The 23,634-nt window shown below is 26.8% G+C and overlaps 1 protein-coding gene across 1 annotated transcript in view; it reads right to left on the minus strand.

Annotated features, from left to right (window-relative positions):
• Positions 1 to 9,883, minus strand: part of LOC100211838 (SUMO-conjugating enzyme UBC9) — a 45,457-nt gene extending 35,574 nt beyond the window's left edge. The window contains exons 1-3 of the mRNA XM_065803555.1: positions 9,767 to 9,883; positions 4,040 to 4,103; positions 806 to 825 (exon numbers count right to left, since the gene is read on the minus strand). Coding sequence (XP_065659627.1) covers positions 806 to 825; positions 4,040 to 4,103; positions 9,767 to 9,832 — 150 coding nt within the window. The 5' untranslated portion in view covers positions 9,833 to 9,883. The remainder of the gene's footprint in view (positions 1 to 805; positions 826 to 4,039; positions 4,104 to 9,766) is intronic.
• Positions 9,884 to 23,634: the final 13,751 nt, after the last annotated feature.

Consider the following 23,634-nt stretch of genomic DNA (forward strand, 5'->3'; position numbering starts at 1 on the left):
AAAAAACATAGTTAAATATTTGATTTCAATAATCTTACCATTTTAGTTTTTTTTAGTTGAGTTATATTTTAGTTCTTTTTGTTTTCTCTTTTGATTTTTTTTTTAAATAAAGATTTTTTTTTTAAGTTAAGCCTAGATATGTTTTTCAGTGCATTTTTAAAATGTTCAAATTTTCAAAACATGTAAACAGCTGAGGTTATATTGTCAAAACAAAATATCATTTGCGTGGTCATATAATGGTTACGATCGCATGGCTGAACAAGACTGTGTGAATAAATAATACAAATAAAATCGGAAAATGTTTTATTTAAATTTGAAAAAATATAACTCAAATAAAAGTCAGCAAAATCAATGTTTATTTAAGTAGTTAATTTAATTGCTAGTAGAATGGTAAAATGTCGTGTTCGTTTTTGAAATGTTTGCTGACATTTGAAACAAATGTCAGCAAACTTGACATTTATTTTTATGCTAAATGTTTGCATGTTCATCGATTTGCTGAACCCTGTTTCTAAATTTTTTACTGACCTGATGCTGACCTAAAACATTTTTAGGTTGGCAATTTTTTGCCTTATTTTCCTAATTCCAAGGGCTGATATATATATATATATATATATATATATATATATATATATATATATATATATATATATATATATATATATATATATATATATATATTGAAAAAAATGTTCTTATTCCATAAACAAATATTCTTACAGCCTCAAACAAATTACTTTTAATTTAAACTTTTAATTCAATAAAACTATTGATAATTTAAAAACAGAAATAACAAAAAATGACTTACTCCTTTTTTACCAGGTATAGCTAAAAAAAAAAAAAAAAGACAAAAGTTTAATTTTTAAAGGTAACATGTATTGCTTATAAGTTACATTTAAAATTTCTTAAATATAGTATAAAAGAATAGAGAAAGAACTAACAAAACTGTTTTAATTAAAGATAAGTAAGCAAAAGGAACATTTTTATTTTCACTTTTATTAAAAGTTAAAAAAAAATAATAATAATAATAAAATCCAAAAATGCACTTTAAAAATAATGAAATCCAAAAAATGCACTAAAACTAACAATTACCAACATATAAAATCTAATATTTAAAAGTTAAAAAAAAAATAACAACAAAGAAACACAAATTTCTATTTTAACCCATTTCAATATGTTTTAGCATAGTTATAAAAAAAGAGTCTCTTTTGGAATATTCACATTGAATTATGGCTGTCAACTTTAAACATTTTTCAATCTTTCGACAGCTACCTTGATTTTTTATTTATATATAATAATTTAAAATGGTCTATTCAATAAAAAGAACTTGATTACAATCTATTTTGCTAAATTAATTTTGCTCATATTTTAATTGATGACTTATAATTAAAAAAATTTTAAAATTTTTGTGAGCAATATATAAACTCCACACTTGTGAAAAATCTTTAGATTTCATATATTATACTTAAAAAACACTTCAAAACCTATTTGAGTGTTTTTCAACCACAAAATATTATTTATTATTTTTCATAGGTTATTTTTGATGGCCATATAAACCCTATATCTTTAGAAACTTTAAAAAGAGTTACCAATGTGAAGTCACTAGCGCAAAAACAATGAAACTCCATTTTCACAAATTGCTCCAAAAAAGAAGGTGACAGGTTGCATCTGGAATACTTGAAATAAATTTTTTTTTAATTATTTTTTCTTTGAATCTTCAATATTTACTAAACTACACACAGCAATCATTCACACCCTTCATCGTTCACACCCGTTCATAGCAAAAAAAGATACTTTACAAAAAGATAAATACAAAACAATAAATGAAATACAAAAGCTATGTATTAAAAAAGTGTATAAAATACAAAAACAAAAACTTGGTCAAAAAAGTATTTAGAATACAAATGCAAAATACTTTTAAGCAAAAGTATTAAAATAGAAATACTTTGACAGCCGATTTCAGTGTGGCACAACAATTAAGGCTCCTTTTAAAAATAGACATTCAACCAGAGCAGATAATGGAACAGTTGCATTAGCAACTCTGAACAGTTTTTTAACAATTGGATATTGTTTCAAGCATGATAATGAAGATGTGTACAAGCCATCTTTAAGATATTGTAAACACTCAATGGTGACTGCTGACTGACTAACAGTTTTTATTTGATTCAAATTCAAAAAAAAAGCATCAGTTCCAAATGTTAAAGTTCAATTAACATCAAGTTTAATTATCATCTAAATTGAATTTGTGTGCTTTTTCTATGAAGGCTTTTTTAAACCAGTTTTTTTAAACCAGTTTTTTTAAACCAGTTTTTTTAAACCAGTTTTTTTAAACCAGTTTTTTTAAACCAGTTTTTTTAAACCAGTTTTTTTAAACCAGTTTTTTAACAGGGAATAAGCATCACAAGTTTCTTACTGTTTGTATTCTTCTAATACCTTTAACTCCACTGGTTTGAAATGATGCAATTTTAATGCATTCATGATTTGGGGAGCATTATTTTACTTTGTCTCCACTTCATATGTATCTTCTTCATCTGATGAATTTTGTGGTTCTGCTGATTCTAGTGAACATTTTTGTTATCAGCACAATCGGTATTATCTTGACATTCATTAAATACTTTGACAAAATTGAAACAATTGTCAGTCACAGTGAATGCTATGTTGTGATGATCAAGCCCAAATGATTAGTATGATTATTAAAAAGTTTCTCTGTAATTGCATTAAAGGTATTACTTCCTTTGAAACGTTTGCAGGAAAGCGCAACAGACATTTAATATGTATTGTAGATGTAAAGAATGTAGCTCCTTTTTAAGCAGCTCCATTTCATATGAAACATATGAAAATTTTGGTCCTTACTGTTAATTTAATTTATGTTAATAAAAGTTAGTTATCCACCAATTCCACTAAAAAATATTTTTGCAGGGACAGCTTTCTTGCGCAGACCAACATAATCCAGACCTTTTTTCTAACATTTCTGGATATTTGTACACATGTGCAGTCTAAAAATAAGATTAAAAAATGGTTGTTAAATGGTTGTTATAATACCTTTTATTGAAATATTTTAGCATTAAATCCATAATAACAATAATAATAGATAAATAACTACCTTTAGATGCTTTAACAAGTTTGAAGTCAGTTTGACAAGAAATTATTCAGATAGTTTTAACACCTGGCCAAGACATTTTTTTCATCAACAAATTTGGTTATTTCAAATAACCCAAGATTGTATTGTAAGAATCAAATAATCTAAAATTGAATGAAGATCTTTTTTTTTTTGTTGATATTAGGCTCTTGGTTCTAGAGTCAAACAATTCTTTTTCTTGAATCTTGCTAGAATCTGAATCTGTATATTTATCTTCTGATGTCTTTGTTTATATATATATATATATATATATATATATATATATATATATATATATATATATATATATATATATATATATATATATATATATATATATATATATATATATATATATATATATATATATATATATATATATATAATATACTAAGCTTAACTAATAAAATATCAGAAAAATAAAACAATTTTAAAAATAATAATAATAATAAAAAAAAAGTATTTTATATTTTGAAAAACATAGAAAATACAAAATACATTGAAAATTGTATTTAAAATACAAATACTAATTACTCAACTGAAAAAATTTCAAATACAAAATATAAATACTATTAAATGTGTTTAAAATACTTTGCAGCACTGGTAAATGAAAAATTCCAAAAATTCATGATAAATATTTATTAGGTACTTAAGCATTAATTAAAAGTTATATTTTTATCACTATAAAGTTTTTCACGATACTTTTAAAACCTCATTGTTAAACCTTAATAAGGTGAAAACAAAAGAAACCCATATATTGTAACATCAATTTCTAATCATTCCAAATCTGATTCAAAGGTTAATTAAAATATATTATGGCTTTGCTGTAAAAAGATTCATAAATAAAATGCCAACATAACATATAACACGAAAACTACAATGGATTACTGCAACACTAAAAAATGGAATAAAAAAAGAACTTACAGCATTCCCAATTGGTTAAGTTTAATGTGCCATCTGTGTTCTTAACTGGCTTTGCAACAAATCCCTAAAACATTGGGTTATTTAAACAAACCTAGAAATTTAACATTTTTAAATTTAACAAAATAATTTTTCAAAATTTAAAGAATGCCATGTGAAACAATATCAAGTCTTTCTTCAAAAACTAATTTAAGAGATAATGAGCAGTAAAGAAACCTCATTAAAATTCAAAAAAAAAATATTATTTTTGCATCAACAATTGACTTATGAATAAGAATTACAATTTTTTTCAACTTTATGTGTAATAAAAGATGTTTCTCTAAAACTACGGAAAATGTACCAAGTCTTTGTACTGAAAAAAAAGTCTTCTTATTTGCAATTTTCGGACCTTTAATTTTTAATGCCATGAAGGAAAATCACTACACAACTACCTCCTACTTCGATTTTTCAAACAATTATTTTTTTTAGAACATTAACAATTGATTTTGTCAGAATTAAAAATAAATATAATTATTACTAATTTTTTTTTGTCATAGCACAGTAAACATGAGATTTCTAACAAAAAATAATATTTCTACTAACATAAAACACTAACATTGTGGTTTTTGTAAGCCGGCTTGTATGTGTATTTATATATAATTTAATCATTTGTCCATCAAGTAGTTTTATTTGACACATAGTTGTATAAACAAAAGGTTTACAAATATGTAAAATTGTTTATATTTTATTTTTTTGTTTTTTTTTCATTAGTCTGGTAAGTTATTTTCAAAACACACTTGAATCTTTTTCTATAGGGTCATTCTAGCTCAATTCAAGTTATGCTTGAAACCGTACCATTTCAGATTTTGATGTTTTTAGTATACAAGCTTAAATAAATGTAACAAAAAACATCACTCAAAATTTTAGTGTCCAACTCATTACAGTTTTGGAGATATTGATACTTGGTCCCAATCAATTTTCCGACCCCCTTACAAAAAGAAGTATATCTGGTGATATATTTTAGATGTCTAAAAGAAATAAAAATGAATTTTATTTTTTCCTATGGTTCTATTTACTAAACTCCAAAATTAAAAAAAAAAACTGTAAGGGTATTGTTTTTTTAACCTGATTTATCTGCATTGAAAGTTTTAGTAATAATAAACTCAAAAACTATATTTAGCTACAAAAACAAACCATAAACATTAAGAAATGAATAAAAATACTAAAATTAAAATGTAATAAGAATTAACAATCTTGAACATATACAAAAAACTTTCCTGGTATAAATTTTGCCCAACTGCTTTGAATGTTCTGGTGCTCAATCTTACTGATTGTGTATTGTCTTCCTGTGACAGTTGTTGGAATATTAACTATTAACAATAAGTTTGTTGATGAAACCCAACACATATCATTTCTTGAAGGCTAATAACAAAATTTTGAAGGGGTAACATAGATGCATGTATCTTACTTAAAAGTCTTTATTTTTAAAGTCTCTCAACTAGTCCAATCCATAGATTGTTATTATATATCAAACATACAAACATTCTGAGGCTCATATTCCCAAACAAGCATTATTTAATAATTTCATCAGTTTAGAAATTAAAAATACTCTAGTTGTTCAGAAACAACTTTAGTTCCAATTTTTGTGTTACTTATAGGAGTGAAATTGTGAAGTCTAGTAAATTGAAGTTGGTCTTTTTACAGTCCCATCAATACCATCGCAAGGTGATTTACCATGACTTATTGCAAAAAAAGATCCTGTATATTTGATTGCAAAATCTTGCTCATGATGGCAATTTATAAATTTTTTAAAGTTTTTATATTAGCCAGCACACCCATCTGAAAAGTAATGAACAGTTTCTATATCCATAGAAATATTGCTTTTAAAATATTCAATTGTTAACTTCATTACATTATACATCATGCATTAAATCATTAGAGATAAAACATATTGAATCATTTAACTACATTTTTTACTTTGTAATAAAATACTGTTTGATGTAATGTTGCTTGAGTTTTGTTCCAGTGAAAACTTTGAAATTGTCTTGTACAACAAACTCATAATTTTCAGAAAAATCAGAGTACAACCAGACCTCTGAACTACATAATGATCTCAGAACTACATAACTCATTTTTTAATTTAATTAAAGAAGCATTTGACTTTTGAATGCATTTGCATTCAAAAGTCAAATTTTCTTCTTCTGAAAAGTCAAAAAATGCATTGCATGAATGAACAGTAAATTTTTTGTAACTTATCTGTCAAAGAATTAATGAAGCTACTTATGGATTCAGCTACACTTACTAGCTCAGATCAATCTGTTTTCTTCTATTGTTTGTAATCTATACATAAACCATCTTCATCAATACCATCTTTAGAATATAACTCATTTTCAAGATATAGTTTTAATATAGCATCCTCAGGACACAAAGGGCACCGATGTATCATGCACCTCTTGTTAGCTCTACCCCAAACAAGCATGTCAATAAGTTCACCTTTGATAACTCCACTAATCATTTGATAACTTGATAAATCCTTTGATAACTCCACTAATCATTAACTTAACATATGCGTGTGCATCTACCTTTGATGGTAGATGCACACGCATACTGTATGTATACCTGATGTTATAACTGTAATGCATCATTTTGGCAAAAATTAGAAAAACAAGTCTTTACATCTGGATAACTATTTTTAGACTTATTTATGTTCATTTAGATTTGAGAGAATCAAACACTTTGGCATGTAAATTCTTTGAGCTATACTTACAAAATCTTTTTTTCCAGACATTTGCCTGCTATTTTTATCATTACAATAAAATTCAACAATTTTACAGTGTCTCAAGGTATCTCCTTCCTTTTTTTTTTTTTTTTAGCTAAAGATAAAATAACATTTTTCTGCAGCAATTTGTGTGATATCTGCACCATATCACTATTAAACTATTCTTCTTTATATTTATTAGGCCAAGAAGTTGGAACCTTTGTTAGTAGTTGCATTTTCTAACTGCAATTGGAACTTAACATTTTTTCTTTGACTTTTCCTATAAGTATATCCAAGTCATTTGCTTTATGTTTAACCTCTTTACATAATTTGTAACTTGTAATAAGATCTTTTTACCTAAAGCAACTCTCGAATGACCAGTCACAGAATCCATTTTGAGAGGACTTAAATTCATAGAGGTCAAAGAAGAAATTTTCTTTTGAAAACTCATTTATGTTAAGCTCATTATCATCATCTTTATAAGTCCAGCTGTAAGTTGGTTCTTTTGGTCCATTATCATTTAATGACATTATTTTAATCTTACATGAAGGGCATATCTTTTCTTCAGGAATAACATTAATACCAATGTTGTTTTTTTATTACCAAATTTTTATTAAACCAATTGAACTCTTTATAATTTATATTGCTATTTTTTTTTAGTTCTGAAAAAATATAAAGAATACTAAATTTGAAATTTTGTAAATTAACAGCTATTAAACATAAACTTTGTATAAAATAAATCTTTGTATTAAAATGTTTGCAAGTTTAGAACCTAAAAAACTGGAATTTTACAAATTTCTAAAAAAAATGCAATAGCAATTTTTGTTAGTTTTTAGGGATATTTTTATAAAACTTTAAATACAAATAAATCATATTTTAAAAAAAAACCTTGCAGTTTTTTTATTATAGAAACTACATATAGAACCATAGGAAAAAAATTTCATGATCATATTTTTTAGCCATCTCAAGATATACTTCTTTTATTAAAAGGGGTCAGAAAACTCAAAAAAAAAAGAAGAGTCGCACCATTTTAAAATTGAATTTTTATAAAGAAGCTTTGATTTTGTGGTGTTTTAGCCATCATTTTTGAGTTCTTCACCCTATATTATAGTTAGGAACAAATTTTCATTACCACTGAACAAGTATTATATAAGTTAAAACTGTGTGATGCAATGTGTTTAAAAAATCAATGGTGATGAAAAAACAGTCAAAAAAATGGATTGAACATTGATATCTCCAAAACTGTTATGAGTTGGTCACTAAAACTTGGAAATCATCAAAATCTAAGATTTGCTGAGGCATGGTGTCAATTTTTATTTGGATAATTGACATGGATTAACCTATATTGACATATACTATATTAACATATAGTAACTTTATTTTAAATTTATTAAAAACAAAATTACTATAGTTAATCAAACTTATATTATTAGTTACAATGTTTGAATATTTTAAATGGAAATATAAATTTAATCAAACATCTTGAAGCTATAACCAAATATTTATACTTAATAATACAAAACTAATAAATTTTTATATCACTTCACTGAATATCATAAAATTAAGCAACAAATCAGGTATCATAAAATGCAAAATATAGAAGATTTACACTGAACTGTCAACTCAAGTTAATCACTATATCATGTTTCACTATAAGCAACCTATGTCATTTGTAGTGAAAGAGAACCTATGGTTTAAGCATACTAAAAACCGAGTCCAGGGATTTTAGAAACTGGTTTAGTCCTTGGAATCAGGTCTACATAAATAACAGATATATTTTTCGGGTTTGTATTTGCCTAAAAGAAATTGAACTACCTGCAGTTTTTGTGAAAAAGGAAAAAAAAAAGTCCTAATAAAAAAGAACCTTATTAAAAAAAAAAGTGTCATTTGGCAAACAAACACATGGACAGATATGGTTTAGTATCAAATAAAAGAATCCTAAGAGTTTATAATTTTGATACTATTTGTTATAATTTAGTTAAACAAACAAGTGAACAATTTCATGAAGATATTGATAAATAAATTAGTTTTTTATAGTGTATTTTGTGCAACAGATATATGGCAAATTGGTAGGTTATGACTCAAGTCATAAATAAACTGTTGCAAATATATAAGAGAATTGGTTAGACAAAAATGAAAAAAAAAATGACAACCTTAACCTATGACTAAAAAACACTCAAAAAAAATCTATTTTTAAAGCAGAAAAAAATTTCAATACTTACATAATAGAAGAAGCGTATTATAATTATAAGAATAATCTGATGATTCGTAATAAACTGTAATAGTCTGAAATCTGTCTGTAGTATTTTATCAAGTACAACTTTCATATTTATAAATAAATGTTCAAAATAAAGTTCCTGATTATGTTATGTCCTTTCAATATATTTTTTATATTCTTCTTCAGGTATACTTCAAAGTAACATGTGTGAATTCTCTTGATATATTAAAAACTTTGGTAAAGTCTGATATGCTAGTCTTCTCCATAAGCTCTTATCATCGTGTATCTGGGAAAATTTTTAAACTATTCTTTTTTAAATGCAGTATTAAAATTATCCTTAAACAAGTCTTTTTAGTTGTTGTTACCACTTGTTCTAACCATAATAAATAATAGAAAATATATTCAAATAAATTCAACTTGTTCTACTTATTTTATTTAACACTCCTAAAAATACTTAATAAATTTATACTTCTGAAAACTTCATAAAACTTATTCACTAAATATTAACTTGTCTGGCTAATTATCTGAAAGCTCAAAGTTATACCATTTATTAAATTAAAAAGCAAACATTTACTAACATAAAATTTTTTTTTTCTTTGCCAATTGTCATAACTAACATTTTTAGATATAAATAATTGGATAATTTAATGGTATTCATTATCTTTTTATATGGTATTCGAAACTTGAACATGACTGTACTGTGTACCACTAATATTATAATAAACTTATAATCAATTATTTATTTTGTAAAAAAATATTTTAAAAGAAATCTTACAAAAGGATGATCTTTTCTCCATGCTTTTCTCTCTTCTGAAAGCCTTCCAAGAGCAATATTAGACATTATATATATTTTTTCTAGTAAAATAGAAAACAATAGTTTACTATAGCTAACTATTTAATAGTAAACTATAGTTTACAGTTAAATAGTTAACTATACATTTTAAGTCATTAGAAAATTGATCTCTAATTTTATTAAAGATATAAATATTCATTATTTGAAACTTTTTTTTTTCTTATTTTTAAATAATGCATTATTTTGTATACATTTAAAGACAAAAAAATTTTAAAATCACAGACAAGTTGAACCTGTCATTTCGAAAAGGGCACAAGTCCATTTACTAAGACTTTTCAAAATCAACAAAAATATGATTTTTATTAAAATAATGTCTAGGTTGCTAAAGAAATTAAACATAAAAGTGGATAAATAAAGAACGTATATAACTTAGGTATTTTTTATTTTTTATAAAAAAAAAAAAATCATACAGAAATTTTTAATTCAAACTTATAAACTATCTGCTAAAAGTTTTGGACTTATGTCCTTTTCGAAATGACAGGTTCAATTAGGGGAAAGCTATTCTCAATAATTAGCAAATCAAGCTTTTTCTTGTCCCCCCATTTTTATGATTATTTTGAAGATCTATAAATGATGATAAAAATCAAATGATTTTTTTTTTAATGAATAGACCAATGGAAATTCAACATCTTAAAATATTCATTTCCTTCCTTTATGTAACTTTTATGATTGCCTTATTACGACTGAGAGCAAAAACTTACGAACTCATTAATTACGACTAGTTTCCGGCTCTTCCGTCTCATTCCGTTTTCCGTCTTTAGCGTTAAATCGCAAGCCCTCGGTTTGCGATTTTTAACATACCAAGAGTCTGCGATCCCGGTTCCGTGGGAGTGTAAATAAATCAACTTAAAATGTAGTTTGAAAGGGAGCCGTCTTTTATTAAAGATGTATAATATGTATTGCCTGATTTTTTAGATAGACGTAATGAACTGTGCAAAAACACTTAATGCATAATTTCCTTCAAGTTCTAGCAGTTTTAGCACCCCGGGCAAAGATTTAAATCGCGCCCTTAATAAATTACGCATTTTATTTGTAAGTAACTTGGTAGTTGTTAATAAAACCTAATGTAAAAAAATAAGCATCAACATTTTGCCTTTTAATGGGAGGATTAATTAAGGTCCAAATACAAACAATAAATTATTTGTTTATAAAATTATAGCGTAGTTTAATTTTCTGTACACTAACGATTTCAAAAAACAACGATTGTTATGATCTCGTGGAAATTCAATAACATTTGTTAGGTGAAATTCTACATCAATTCCTAGATGAATTATGTGATAACGACTTTTAGAATTAAGGGGAACTGACCGTAGTGCAGGATCATTTATATCTGTTTTAACGTCACCAGTAGTGATAGGAGTAGTAGTAGGAGACTGAGATATTATTTTTAGACTACTTTCTTTAAGTGTTTCTTCCTTTTTTTCGTTCAAAAAAGAATTACTACCAACTAAGGACAAAGGGCAACCAATTTCTTCACTTTGCTTAGACTCTACTTGAAAATATTTCGTAAATACCTTTGCAGACTTTTTATTTTCTTGTTTAAATTGCAATTGTCTTTTTTGGTTTTGCTGCACCTAAAAAGCGAGAAAGTCCTGGTGTATCAAACAAAACAGTTTCTAAAGACTTGCAGATCGCTTTGATAAAAGCCCAGAGCGTTGTGTAACAGTTTAAGGACACTGGTACAATCAAAAGGAAATCAGGAAGTGGAAGAAAAAAATGTTTTGTTAGACGAGATCTTGGTAAAAAAGTGAAAGATGCCTTAGATAGAAAACCGGATATTTCTGTTTGAACTTTAGCGAATAAATTTAAGACAAGTGCTTCCACTATACAAAGAGTAAAGAAAAAATTGTGGCTATAAATCTTATAAAAAGAAAATCAAGAAAATGTTGCAATTTATTGTTCAAAGCTGCTCTATAAAAAATTATGTGCCAAAAAATCTTGTTTGATTATTGACGATGAAACTTATTGTGCTGCACATTTCCAATCTTTTCCAGGACACCGATATTATTCAGCAATTAATCTCAAGAAACTGAATTCCAATTATAAATGCATTGGAATACAAAAACTCGCAAAAATGTTCTTAGTTTGGCAAGCAATTTGTGAATGTGGTGAAAGAAGCTCTTGTTTTGTGACAACAGGAACAATTAACACCGAAATATACATAAAAGAATGCCTCAAGAAACGTCTTTTGCTGTTTTTAAGAATACACACACGGTTAACCTCTCTGGAACAACTTTAAATTGGCTTAAAGAGTATAAAGTAGATTTCGTTGAAAAACACTGCAATCCAACAAATTGTCCCGAACTACGTCCTATCGAAAGATATTGGGCTCTTGTCAAAAAGAAAACTAAGGCTCAATGTAAAAGAAGCCAAAAACATTAAAGACTTCAAAAATAAATAGATTAGAGCTACGAAGAAAGTCCAGCCGAAGACTGTGCAAAAGCTGATGTTGAGTGTAAAACGCAAAGTGCGTGCGTTCTTACGTACAAAACTTCACAAACTTTCTTGAGTGAAATATAAGAATATTAATATATGTACTTTCAAAACATATATAACATTCAATATCGAAATACAATAGTTAAGCAAATATTCTTTAAAATGTCCGCGCAGATTTTTTCTGGTACATGTCTTACATAAATGATTTAAATTTAGCAACAGACTCATTAACTTGAATTTTTTTTGCAGATGACTTCAATCTTTTTCATTCTTACTCATAAGTGTACTTATAAACAATACGTTGGAGTGTACATATAAACAATATGTTGGAGTGTACATATAAACAATACGTTGAATTTTACATATAAATAATACGTTGAAGTGTACATATTAACAATATTGAGAGAAAAATATCAAAAAATATTGCAATAATTCTTTAAAGAGTTTTTTTTTTTAATTATTGTTACTTGACTTATTGTAATATTGCACGGTTTGTACTTGCCCATGCAAGTTTTTTGTCATTCACTCAATTATCATGTTATGATATATACAATCAGTTTTCACTTATGCCAGCTTTCGTAACTTCACATCAACTAAATTCGCACCGTATGGCCGTAATAAAAGTTGACAAAAATGTCAACTTTTATTACGGCCATATTATATATATCACGGTTTTTATAAATAAAGTGTTTGTTTTTTAATTTTTCCTTCTTTATTTTTTAAATAAATACTGTTTTTAAAACTTTTTCTTAACCAACCACGAACTGTTATATATTTTACTTTAATATTTTTCAATAAATAGATTGAAAAGTATACGTATATATTACGGTTCATACGTATATATTACAGTTCATACGTATATATTACAGTTCATACGTATATATTACAGTTCATACGTATATATTACAGTTCATACGTATATATTACAGTTCATGTTCACGCTCTTTTATTTTTAGTTTCTTTACTTAAATATCTCTCTTTATATGAATATTGTTCTTGAAATTTTCTTAAACGAATTGTTATTTTATTTACTCTTATAATTTTCAATAAATGATTTGAAAAGTATACAAATATATTACAGTTTTTGTAAACACACACGAATGGGGCTCGGCTCGGTAATAAGACAAAATAATATCTTCTTCTTGCCTCGCCAATGCCTTTATTTAGATAATTTTAAACTGTAAATGTTTTATTATAAATTAGTTTAATATAATTACCTGCATTGATTATTTCAGGTAATATTTCGTTAATAGATAATAATAATTATAATCTTTCTATCATCATATAATTAATGGGACGACTGAATAAGCGCGAATTTCATTCGCACTTATGCCAGTGTGAAGTGGCATAAGTGCGAATCGGCATAAGTGCGCCAAAAGAATTTGCAAACATTGGAATAAGTGCGAATTGGCATAAGTGCAAATTGGCATAAGTGCGAAATACCAATTTGCACTTATACCAATATTTTCAATTTTATTCGGCGCACTTATGCTAGTTCGCACTTATGTCAATTTGCACTTATGCTAATTTGCACTTATGCCAATGTTTGCAGATGTATTCAGCGCACTTATGTTAAATCGCACTAATGCCAGTTCGCACTTGTGCCAGTTTTTGCAACTGCTTCACACCTATGCCAGTTCGTTATGACAGTTTGCACTTATACCAATGTTTGCAAATTCTTTTGGCACACTTATGCCAAATTGCAATGATGCTAGTTCGCCCTTATGCCAATTCGAACTTATTCAGCCTCCCGATAATTAATATGCACAACAAAAAAGTTGTAAATGTGGGAATCAGTTCACTCAGCTAAAACATCAGAAACTTTTCAAAATTTATTTAATTTCTAGATCAAACTCTTAAGAACATTATTTCGAACATTTTTGGGGCATTTTTTGGCTGACTATTCATTCCTGAATTCCGAAAAAAAAAAGTTAAAGTTATTTTATTAGAAATTTATTCTAGATTCAGAAAATATCTTTAACATTCAAAATCAATAAGATTAACATTCATCTTTTTAAGGTAGTCTTTTCAGCTTCTATAGTAACGCCCCTAGCAACGGTGATTTTCTGTATTTTTAGTCAACTATTGTAAATCTTCAGTACCTAATTGCTTTTGCAACCTAAAAATTGCAAGTCATTAGCTATTCATAATGCAATAAAACCAATTTTTATTGATATATGTTCTGAAAATTTGTTAAAATGATATCTACATGGTACTACACAATTTTAAACAAAGCATTTAATCAAATAATTTAGAAAAGATGTCCTAAAGTATTTATTTGCAAAGAATTTTTAGCTATTGGTGTAGCTTGAGCAGTTATTCATTTCATTGCTGGAGTGTCTGGTTTTTCAAAAGTTTTTGAGATATTTAATCTCAAATATGTTTATCTTGGTAATTATGATTCGTGTAAAATTCGTGTAAACAGCCAGTGTCAACGTCACTCCAAAAAGAAAATCTTCTGAAGCACTTAAAAAAGACGTTTTTTTAAAGTGCTTCAGAAGATTTTCTTTTAAGTGCTTATAAGCACTTAAAAAAATGCTAGGAGGTGTCAAAAAGGGGTTTATCAGTAAAGAAAAGGATGTTGAAGGTGGAAATTCTTACTCTCCAAGAATATATTAAAAAATATTATACGTTTTTTAAATGTGTCATGTATAGAATTGTTTTTTTCGATATTGCACAAAACTTAAAATGGGTTTTCTTAAAAAGTATAAAAGCAATCAACATGAAATTTTCAGGGAATGCTCCTTAACAATTACTTGAGGGACTGTAGTCAAGTTAAACAAAACTAATGATCTTGTTTTAAGCTTGGAACAATTATCATAAATAAAAATTTTTTTTTTGCTTTCATTGCTTTTATCCGCTATTTTTGATATACAAATTTTTATAAAAAAAATGCTGCTACAATTCCTTTGTATTGAAACTATAAAGATACACTGAAATTTTTAAGTTCATTGAATGTATATTTTAGGTGTTATAAAATTTTAAAAGTGTGTTTATAATTTTATTGGTGACTCAGCAAAACAAAAAGTTTTTTAAAATTTTTTGGAGTTTATTTTATTAGGTTATTTATTATTAAGTTATTTTTTAATCATAGAGCCTCCTTTTTAACTAACCAAAAGCTTTTACTTGGTTAGTTAAAAAGTTTTAATTGCACCCTCTTAGTTAACTTTTTCAAAAATAAACAAGAAGCCGTAAGTCACCTTGAAACATACATGTTTGAAAAATTAAATCAAATTAAATTTCTCATAAGTCTGTATAGCAGACTTTGGGTTTACAAAGGTTTACAAAATATACTTAATATATTTTAAATTTGATAAAAGGTTGATGAAATGTTTCAAAATACTTTTTTACTATAGTCCTTAAATCTGCTAAACGTAAATATTGTTCGCCATTATCAATTTTTTTAATTAACTAAAAGTTTTCTTGTATGATTTCCCAAAATTCACTGAAAAAAAAGATTCTGGCGTGACATATTTTACAGTATATATATATATATATATATATATATATATATATATATATATATATATATATATATATATATATATATATATATATATATATATATATATATATATACAGTGGCGTAGGAAGGTTTTTAAATGTTTAAAATAACCAACTTTTAAGCAAAAAGAATATTCCAAATTTTTTTACATTCATAAGTATGACGAAAAGATTCTTAAAAAATAAAAAATACTGTGGTAGGAGAATGGGAATAAGAAACCCTAAAATCTTAGTCCCCTCCCTGCCCCAAACTTAAGAGCAACAAGTTGATGAAATATTTTTTGTGCCATTTTAAACTAGACTTATATTCATCGATAAATTTTAAATTTCATAGTAAAATATTTTAGTGTTTAAAAATTATGACCATTTAAAATTTACAACCCCCTCAAATTGAGGGGGTTTTAAACTTTGTATGGTCATAATTTGCAACCCACTCAAATTCAGGGGTTTCCTTCGATTTAGTTGAATAATAATTTTAAAATCTATATATCTTTTTATTGGATTTACTTTTCCAATATTTAATTTTTGTTTGTTTATTTTACAATAATAGCATGCAGTATAATAACTTTTACATGATTCGTAGTTTATTTCAAGTTTTATCTAATTCATAGCATGTTAACAACATTTATACCTAACTTTCGGTTATGCATTTCATCAATTTTTTGTTTGTTTGTTAGCTTTTTGCTTGTGATTTTCATTATACCCATGTAGCAAGCAATATTGGTGCAATATCTTTTTCAATATAGGCTAAATATTGCTAACAGTATTGCACTAATATTGTTACACTAAAAATCCACATTTTGATATATATATAGCCAATATTGATTTACAATATTGGTTATATATAAACAGCATTATTGTGCCAAATTATTTTTATATCATACCTAATGAAAGAAACCATTAAATTTTTTTAAATGTATGTATATGTGTGTATATATATATATGTATATATATATATATATATATATATATATATATATATATATATATATATATATATATATATATACGCATATAGAATGTATACGCATCGTAAATGTAATACAGAAAACTAAAATTAAATTTAAAAAAATTAATCAACTTAAGAGTTTCAGGTAAAAAAATTTAACAAGAATACAAAAGGAAGCAAAATTAGTAACTATTAATTTTGCGAATAGTTATTAACTTTCAAGCGAATAATTATTAACTTTCAAAATAACAAAATACTGCGAATAATTATTAACGTTCCAAATAACAAAATACTTCACATTTTGTATACAATTTTACTTCTGGGTTAATAAAACTTCAAAGATATTAACAAACTAATGCGTTATTATTGGCAAATATTTATTATTATTATTTTTACATTATTAATTATAAATTATTTTTTTTTTTTTCAGTGTACAATATTAGCCTTGATACAATTAAACAAACTATTAAAAGTACTTTACAAATACAAAGCGTGATAACAATGTAAACTAGGTTTCCGAAAGAAGATCACTAATATCTTATCATTGGAACCTTAAAAAACAATATAATTTTAACCTTAATAAACAAATTAATTTACGAATATCTAGTGAAGTATAAGTTTAAAATTGGCATATCAATATTGGCCAATATTAGCACCCCAATACATCCCCAATATTGGCATTCCAATATTAGACAAACAATATTGGCGAAATATTGACATGCTAATATTTGACAATATTGGTATTTCAATATTGGTGCAATATTGTTTACCAATATTGGCGCAACATTGCATATCTTTTCCGATAATGGCCAAGATACCCAATAATGCACTAATATTGCACCAATATTGCACCAATATTGCTTGCTACATGGGTACTTTAATACCGGGCCGTTCCAATCTGTTTTGGGATCCTGGGTTAAAATTACATAGTGAAACTCCAAAAATCTAAATATCATCCATGCAATCAGATTGTAGTTATGACTGCATAAACTTTTATCTCTAAATTATTAGGGCTCGATTTTTAAGTCTAAATTATTAGGGCTCGGGAATAAATACTTTTAACGTTGGAGTTGGCCCTGCTTGCATATTGTTTTCTTTCATAATTATTTACAATAATGAAACAAAACAATACTAAATTGACTTTTAGTCGATTAGTACTAAATCGAATTTTAGTCGATTAGTAGGAAATCCATATTCGATTAAACTGATTATTCGGTTTTTCAAAGTTGACTAATTTGACCTTCAACTTGTCAACTCTAGTTAGTTAGTATAAAATAAAACACTTTTTACAAACTTAAAACATCTTAGTAAACTAAAACCATTAAAATGTTTATGTAATGTTCAAATCATTGAAACTAAAACCACAAAAAATAAAGTTTAATTGTAGTGGTACTTTACAAATAAACAGTTTTAAGATAAAAGTTCCCTTTGTTTTAAAACAATACAATTTTACCAATGTTTCATGTTCATTAAAAAATAAAAGCAAAATTAAAAGAGTCAAACAAGGAAAAAATGTAAATACATTCTCAATTCACCTGTTATTAATATACCTAAAAGGTTTTAGATCACAATATTTTTATAATAATTTAAAACGTTTTTTATTCTAGCATTTTTATTTTAGAGTTCCCTTAGTTATGGAGGACAATGTATATGAGTATCATATATATATGATTCGTACACAAAGCCATTCCACCAGTGATATTTTAAGTTCGAAGTATAATTTTCATTTCAGTTTCTATTAAGTTTTTGTCGCGTTGATTTAATTTCTAATTCTAATTTTACTCATAAAATAATTCCTATTTTAATTTTAAATTAGTTCTCTTAAAATTAATTTCAGTTCAGTTCTTATGATTTCAACAATTATACTTCTTATTTCAGTTCCTAATTCAGTTAATATTTCACTTCTATCAAGTTTTTTTGGAAATTTTGAACAGGATATTAAATTATTAAGTATCATTATCAAAGTTTCAAGACAACAATATTAAAGCAATTTTTTTATATAATATGATACAATATAAATAAGCAAACAATAATTGTAAAATAGTCATTTAATAATTCAGTTCAATTGAGATAATATTGTTTTTTAAATTGTAAGAAAATATATGCATGAATTTCAATAACATATTCTTGTTTAGTTTCATAAAAACTCTCATCTCTAATGATGTTTTCATTCGATTACGGCGCCCAACATTTAACATTCCACAAAATGAAAAAATTCGTTCCAAAAACGCCTGTGATGCTGGGGCGGACAATAAATCTTCAGCCAACATCGCAATCTTACTATACTTAATTAATTTTGTTTTGTTTCTAAAAGAGCAAGCCATTACCTGGCAGGGCGTCATTACACTTTATGTTTGCCAAATATCTTGACAATAGATTTGAAATGTGACATTGTCTCGGTTATTAATAATTCATTTATTTGAAAGGATTTTATTCAACAAGAATTTTAAGCGCTTCATGGCAGCAGATTCACATTCAGATCCATTTGACTCGGCAGCTGCTTGTAATTCTAGTTCATCTCCACAAACACTTGTTATATACATCTTTGCTGCATGAAGTAAGGTGCCCATTTCCGCCGTAGGAATAAAGACAGCAACGGTTTGATCTAACAAACATGCAGCAGATGTAAGTGGATTAAACATAGCCGAGTCAGGCTGCAGAATTGATTTTTAAACCTTCGACGTAAATCTCCAAGAAGATTCGCTGTCAAAGTCTTGTTCGTATGATGTTCTTGCAGATAGCATTCCAAGTTGAGTATAGATAGTAGAACGTGTGAAAATGATTGATCATCGGTTTGAAGTATATCCGTTTGTACTGCAAAGGGTTCTAAAAGTGAAGAAATATTTTAAAGCCAAACCCATTCACTTGTTTTGAATGTGTTAGTTCCTAAATTTAAGAAAATCATCTGAAATTAAAGTTTGCCAATATCAATTATAATAACTAATAATTGTCATTGTTTTTCCCATGTCCCTTTTCCCATGCTTTTGTAATATGATTTAAAAAACAGTATATAGCTTTTATAATACATCTTATCTTGTTTTTCAATGATAATGATTAAAGAACTTCACCCAATTTATTTCTATTTTGTTTTCTTAGTTTAAATAAGACAGTAACTTTGTGAATTTACAAAGCCCAAAAATAGTTTGTATGCACTAATAACATAAATAATAATATATACCTATTTCTGTTAGAACTTCATTCACCGGTGACTTTATTTTCAACAGTCGGTTGATCATCTGATATTTACTGTTCCATCTTGTGGTGCAGTCAGTGATTACAGATTTCCCACACTTGTTAATGAGTTTCTCAATTGTCACAATTGATTTTCTAATTTTTGATACAACTTGTCTTGTTTCTGAGTTGCACTATAATGTTCGTAAATTGGTTTTATAAGAAGTTGAAGTGTGTGAGTCATACTGCACTATAATGTTCGTAAATTGGTTTTATAAGAAGTTGAAATGTGTGAATTATACAGGGCATTCGACAATATGGAATGTATTCTGGCAGGAATAAATCAGTTTAGTCAAAATGAGAATGGGGTCTTCCTCATTTGTTTCATGTTCAGACTCGTCAGACTTTATGGCTGCGTGCTCTTCCTGTATTAGTCTGATGGCTTTAAACATATTAGACCCATTATCTGAAAAAATCAACATAACTTGATCTTTTCTAATACCCCAATATTCAAGACATTTTTTTAAACGTTCGAGTTTTATCAATGATGGTGTCATAGAAACACGCAGATATTTCAAGGAACGATGCTGTAAGACCCCTCTTCGTCCAACCATCAAGGCAAATTGTTGCTTTGAGTGCACAAATCAACAAGTCTTTCAGTCAAGTTTGTAGATGAAAACTTTCATTTATCCGCTTGTTCAGTGTGCAGGCCCTGCAATATAAAAATTAAAGTTAAAATTACAGCATTTAGTGTTATAATTACTATAAATATAGATAAATATATGAGTTAAAGTTAAAATATATATATAGTTTTGTTAAATTACTGTTAATGTAAATTTGCTGGAAATTACCATAACTTTACTTTAAATTTCGGTATTTTTCCATAAATTTCGGTAATTTTACGTAAATCATGGTTAACCTAAAATAATTTAAAATAACCGTGAAATAATAACTTTAAAGTTATTATTGGTTACTAAAATTGGTTATTGGGAATAATGGTTATATAATTTTGAATACTAGTATTGACGACAACTAACGGTAAGTTGTTTCGCATTATTTCTTTTATTTTGGGTTTGATGTATTTCGTCCATTTGACGCACTGATAGTACTATATTTATTTTAGGTAATCCATTGCACTATATAAAATTTAAACGTAAACTTATATATCACTGCATTCCACAAAAGCCAATATTTTATAAAAAGCAAAAATTTAATTTGTGTTTAAAAAAAGACAAAAAATTACTATTGTGGTCTTAACATAGTTGGCATGCGATGGTATTAAAAATACTGTAACTAATTCGTTTTGCAACAGCCAAATGAATCAAAAGAACGTAACTCTAGTATAAATAAGTAATATGTATAAAGCTAGCATAATATGTAATATGTTAGCTTTATACTGCATGTACACACATTTCTATTACAAAATGTTTGCATATGTATGACAAAATGATGCTCACAGAAATGCATGAAAACTCTTATACTTTACTGTTCCACATGATGAGAAAATGTTATAACACAATGGCGAGAAAATACTAAAGTGTTTTTTGAAGCAAGTGTAAAAAGTTGGTTTATAAAATAACTTGGGTAGATATCTCCTAGTAGTTTGATTGTCGCTTAAAACACAACATTTGGGTCCCCCCCCCCCTTTACCTCATTTTGTTTAGAGCAAAAATAACTTTGATCAACACACGATCATTTCCAAATACCTCTTAAAAAAACTTGCATAGTCATGAAGTTGTAAGTTATAAAAAACACGCAGTTGGTCATAGTTTTTTTAACAAATCCATATATCAAAAATTCTTTCCTTAAAACGTCATAACTTTTTATAGATAAAAACTTTCAAACTAAATACTAGTGTTAGTTATCTAAAGCACTACTACCATTTAAATATAGAAATACTATTTGAAATAATTTAAGTTACATACTTTTTCGTTTACTGAAAATGAAGTAGGGGCAACGGTAACAAGGGTAACGAGGGGCAAAATGAGACACTAATTTATCTAATATAGACCGCCTAAGAACTTTTGAAAAAAAAACTTGATATTTTTTAAAGCTTCTACCATCCTACTATAACATTACAAAATATGAGTTGCAAAATTGCAGTGGTTTGGTCAACAGAGATCATTTATTGACAACACCTATCCTGTCTCATTTTGCCCCGTTATGTGGGGCAAAATGAGACAGATTTTTTTAATAAGTAATTCAAATAATTAATGATAAACAAAACAGATTTTTAAGAGGTTTAGCAAGATAAATATTTTATAATATAATACAGCTAATAATAATACATAACATAAAAAAAAACACATATAATACATATTCAAACTGTCACTAGTTAATCATATAATCAAACACACTGTCACTAGTCACATAAATCACAACATGCTTCACCAGTATTAACAGAAATTAACATCAGTCTGAATTGAGCCCAAGTTGTAAATTTTAAACATTGACTCTGCTTCAATACTTTTGCAGCCATACTCCATAATCCATTACAAAAACATTCACAGTTTTCAACACTTAAACTTTTAACTCTTTCTTTACCCTTTCCTAATGCCCATTTATTTTCTATTTTTTGTTCTTATAGTTTTTTTTATTTTTCAGAGGATTCAAATAGTGATTTTCTATAATGTGATGTTGTTATTATCTGTGGTTCTTTTCCTTTTCTTGGTAATAAAGTGATCTTTGAAATAGGTAAAATATTAGAAAAGCAGGTATTCCTATATTAAAATCAATATTTTCTGAGCATCCTGACAACAAAGGTAATAAGGTGCTTGAATTAACTTGTAAATCAATTTTATCAGATTTATGTTGGCATTTGAGCTTTTGTCATTATTAAACTTAATGTCTGGAATTATATCCCAACACAAAAGATAAATTCCAGATGTACGAAAGCCAGAACAGGCAACTTCTACAGAGGCAGCTTTATGATATGCTTTAGAGAATATACCTCTAAGTTGATCATTTGTTATTTTCGTTCGGGATACTCATGTAACCATGATCCACATTATATATTATAAAAAGTTTTAAGCGGTTTAAAGCAACAGTTGTCCTTACATCTCGTTCACCATTAGCTACAGAAGAAACACAATGTTTTTCATTTATTGTTACAGCTTTAACAGATCTATGAACAGTTGTAATGCCTGATTCATCACAGTTAAAAAATTGATGAGGTTCAAACTTGTACTTTTTCATAACAACTTCTATATCATTGAAATAAATATTCACAGAACTGCTGTTTAAACCATAAACACAATTTAAAGACAACACTTAATGCTTTCTGATTAAAAGGTCTGAATGTTTCTTAAAAAACCCACTTACTATCTTTAAAAATCTCTTCGTGCAACACCATTATACTTAATAAATGGATGAACTATTTTGTACTTTTCAACATACTGGCAACTCGTTGAATGTCACTTATAGATAATCCATTTCTTTTATGTAGTTAACTTATTGACTTTCAGTATCATCTGGCAATACTTAAATTTTAGTATTATCTGGCAATAATTAAATGAACCAAGTGATTTTTTATGTTTAATAATAGTCTAAACTCTTTAATTTTCTTTAAAGCTGCAATTCTCAATGAGATTTCTTTTAATCTTAACATAACATGCTCTGCTTAGAAAAATTGCCTATTTAGTTTTTCTCATATAGTTTCTAACCATATTTAACTTTCTAAATAAACATGGTTAATATCGGCAAAACAAAAAAGCCAACATGTTGCCCGCAA

Source organism: Hydra vulgaris, chromosome 08 (genome assembly GCF_038396675.1).
Source record: "Hydra vulgaris chromosome 08, alternate assembly HydraT2T_AEP".
Lineage (NCBI taxonomy): Eukaryota > Metazoa > Cnidaria > Hydrozoa > Anthoathecata > Hydridae > Hydra > Hydra vulgaris.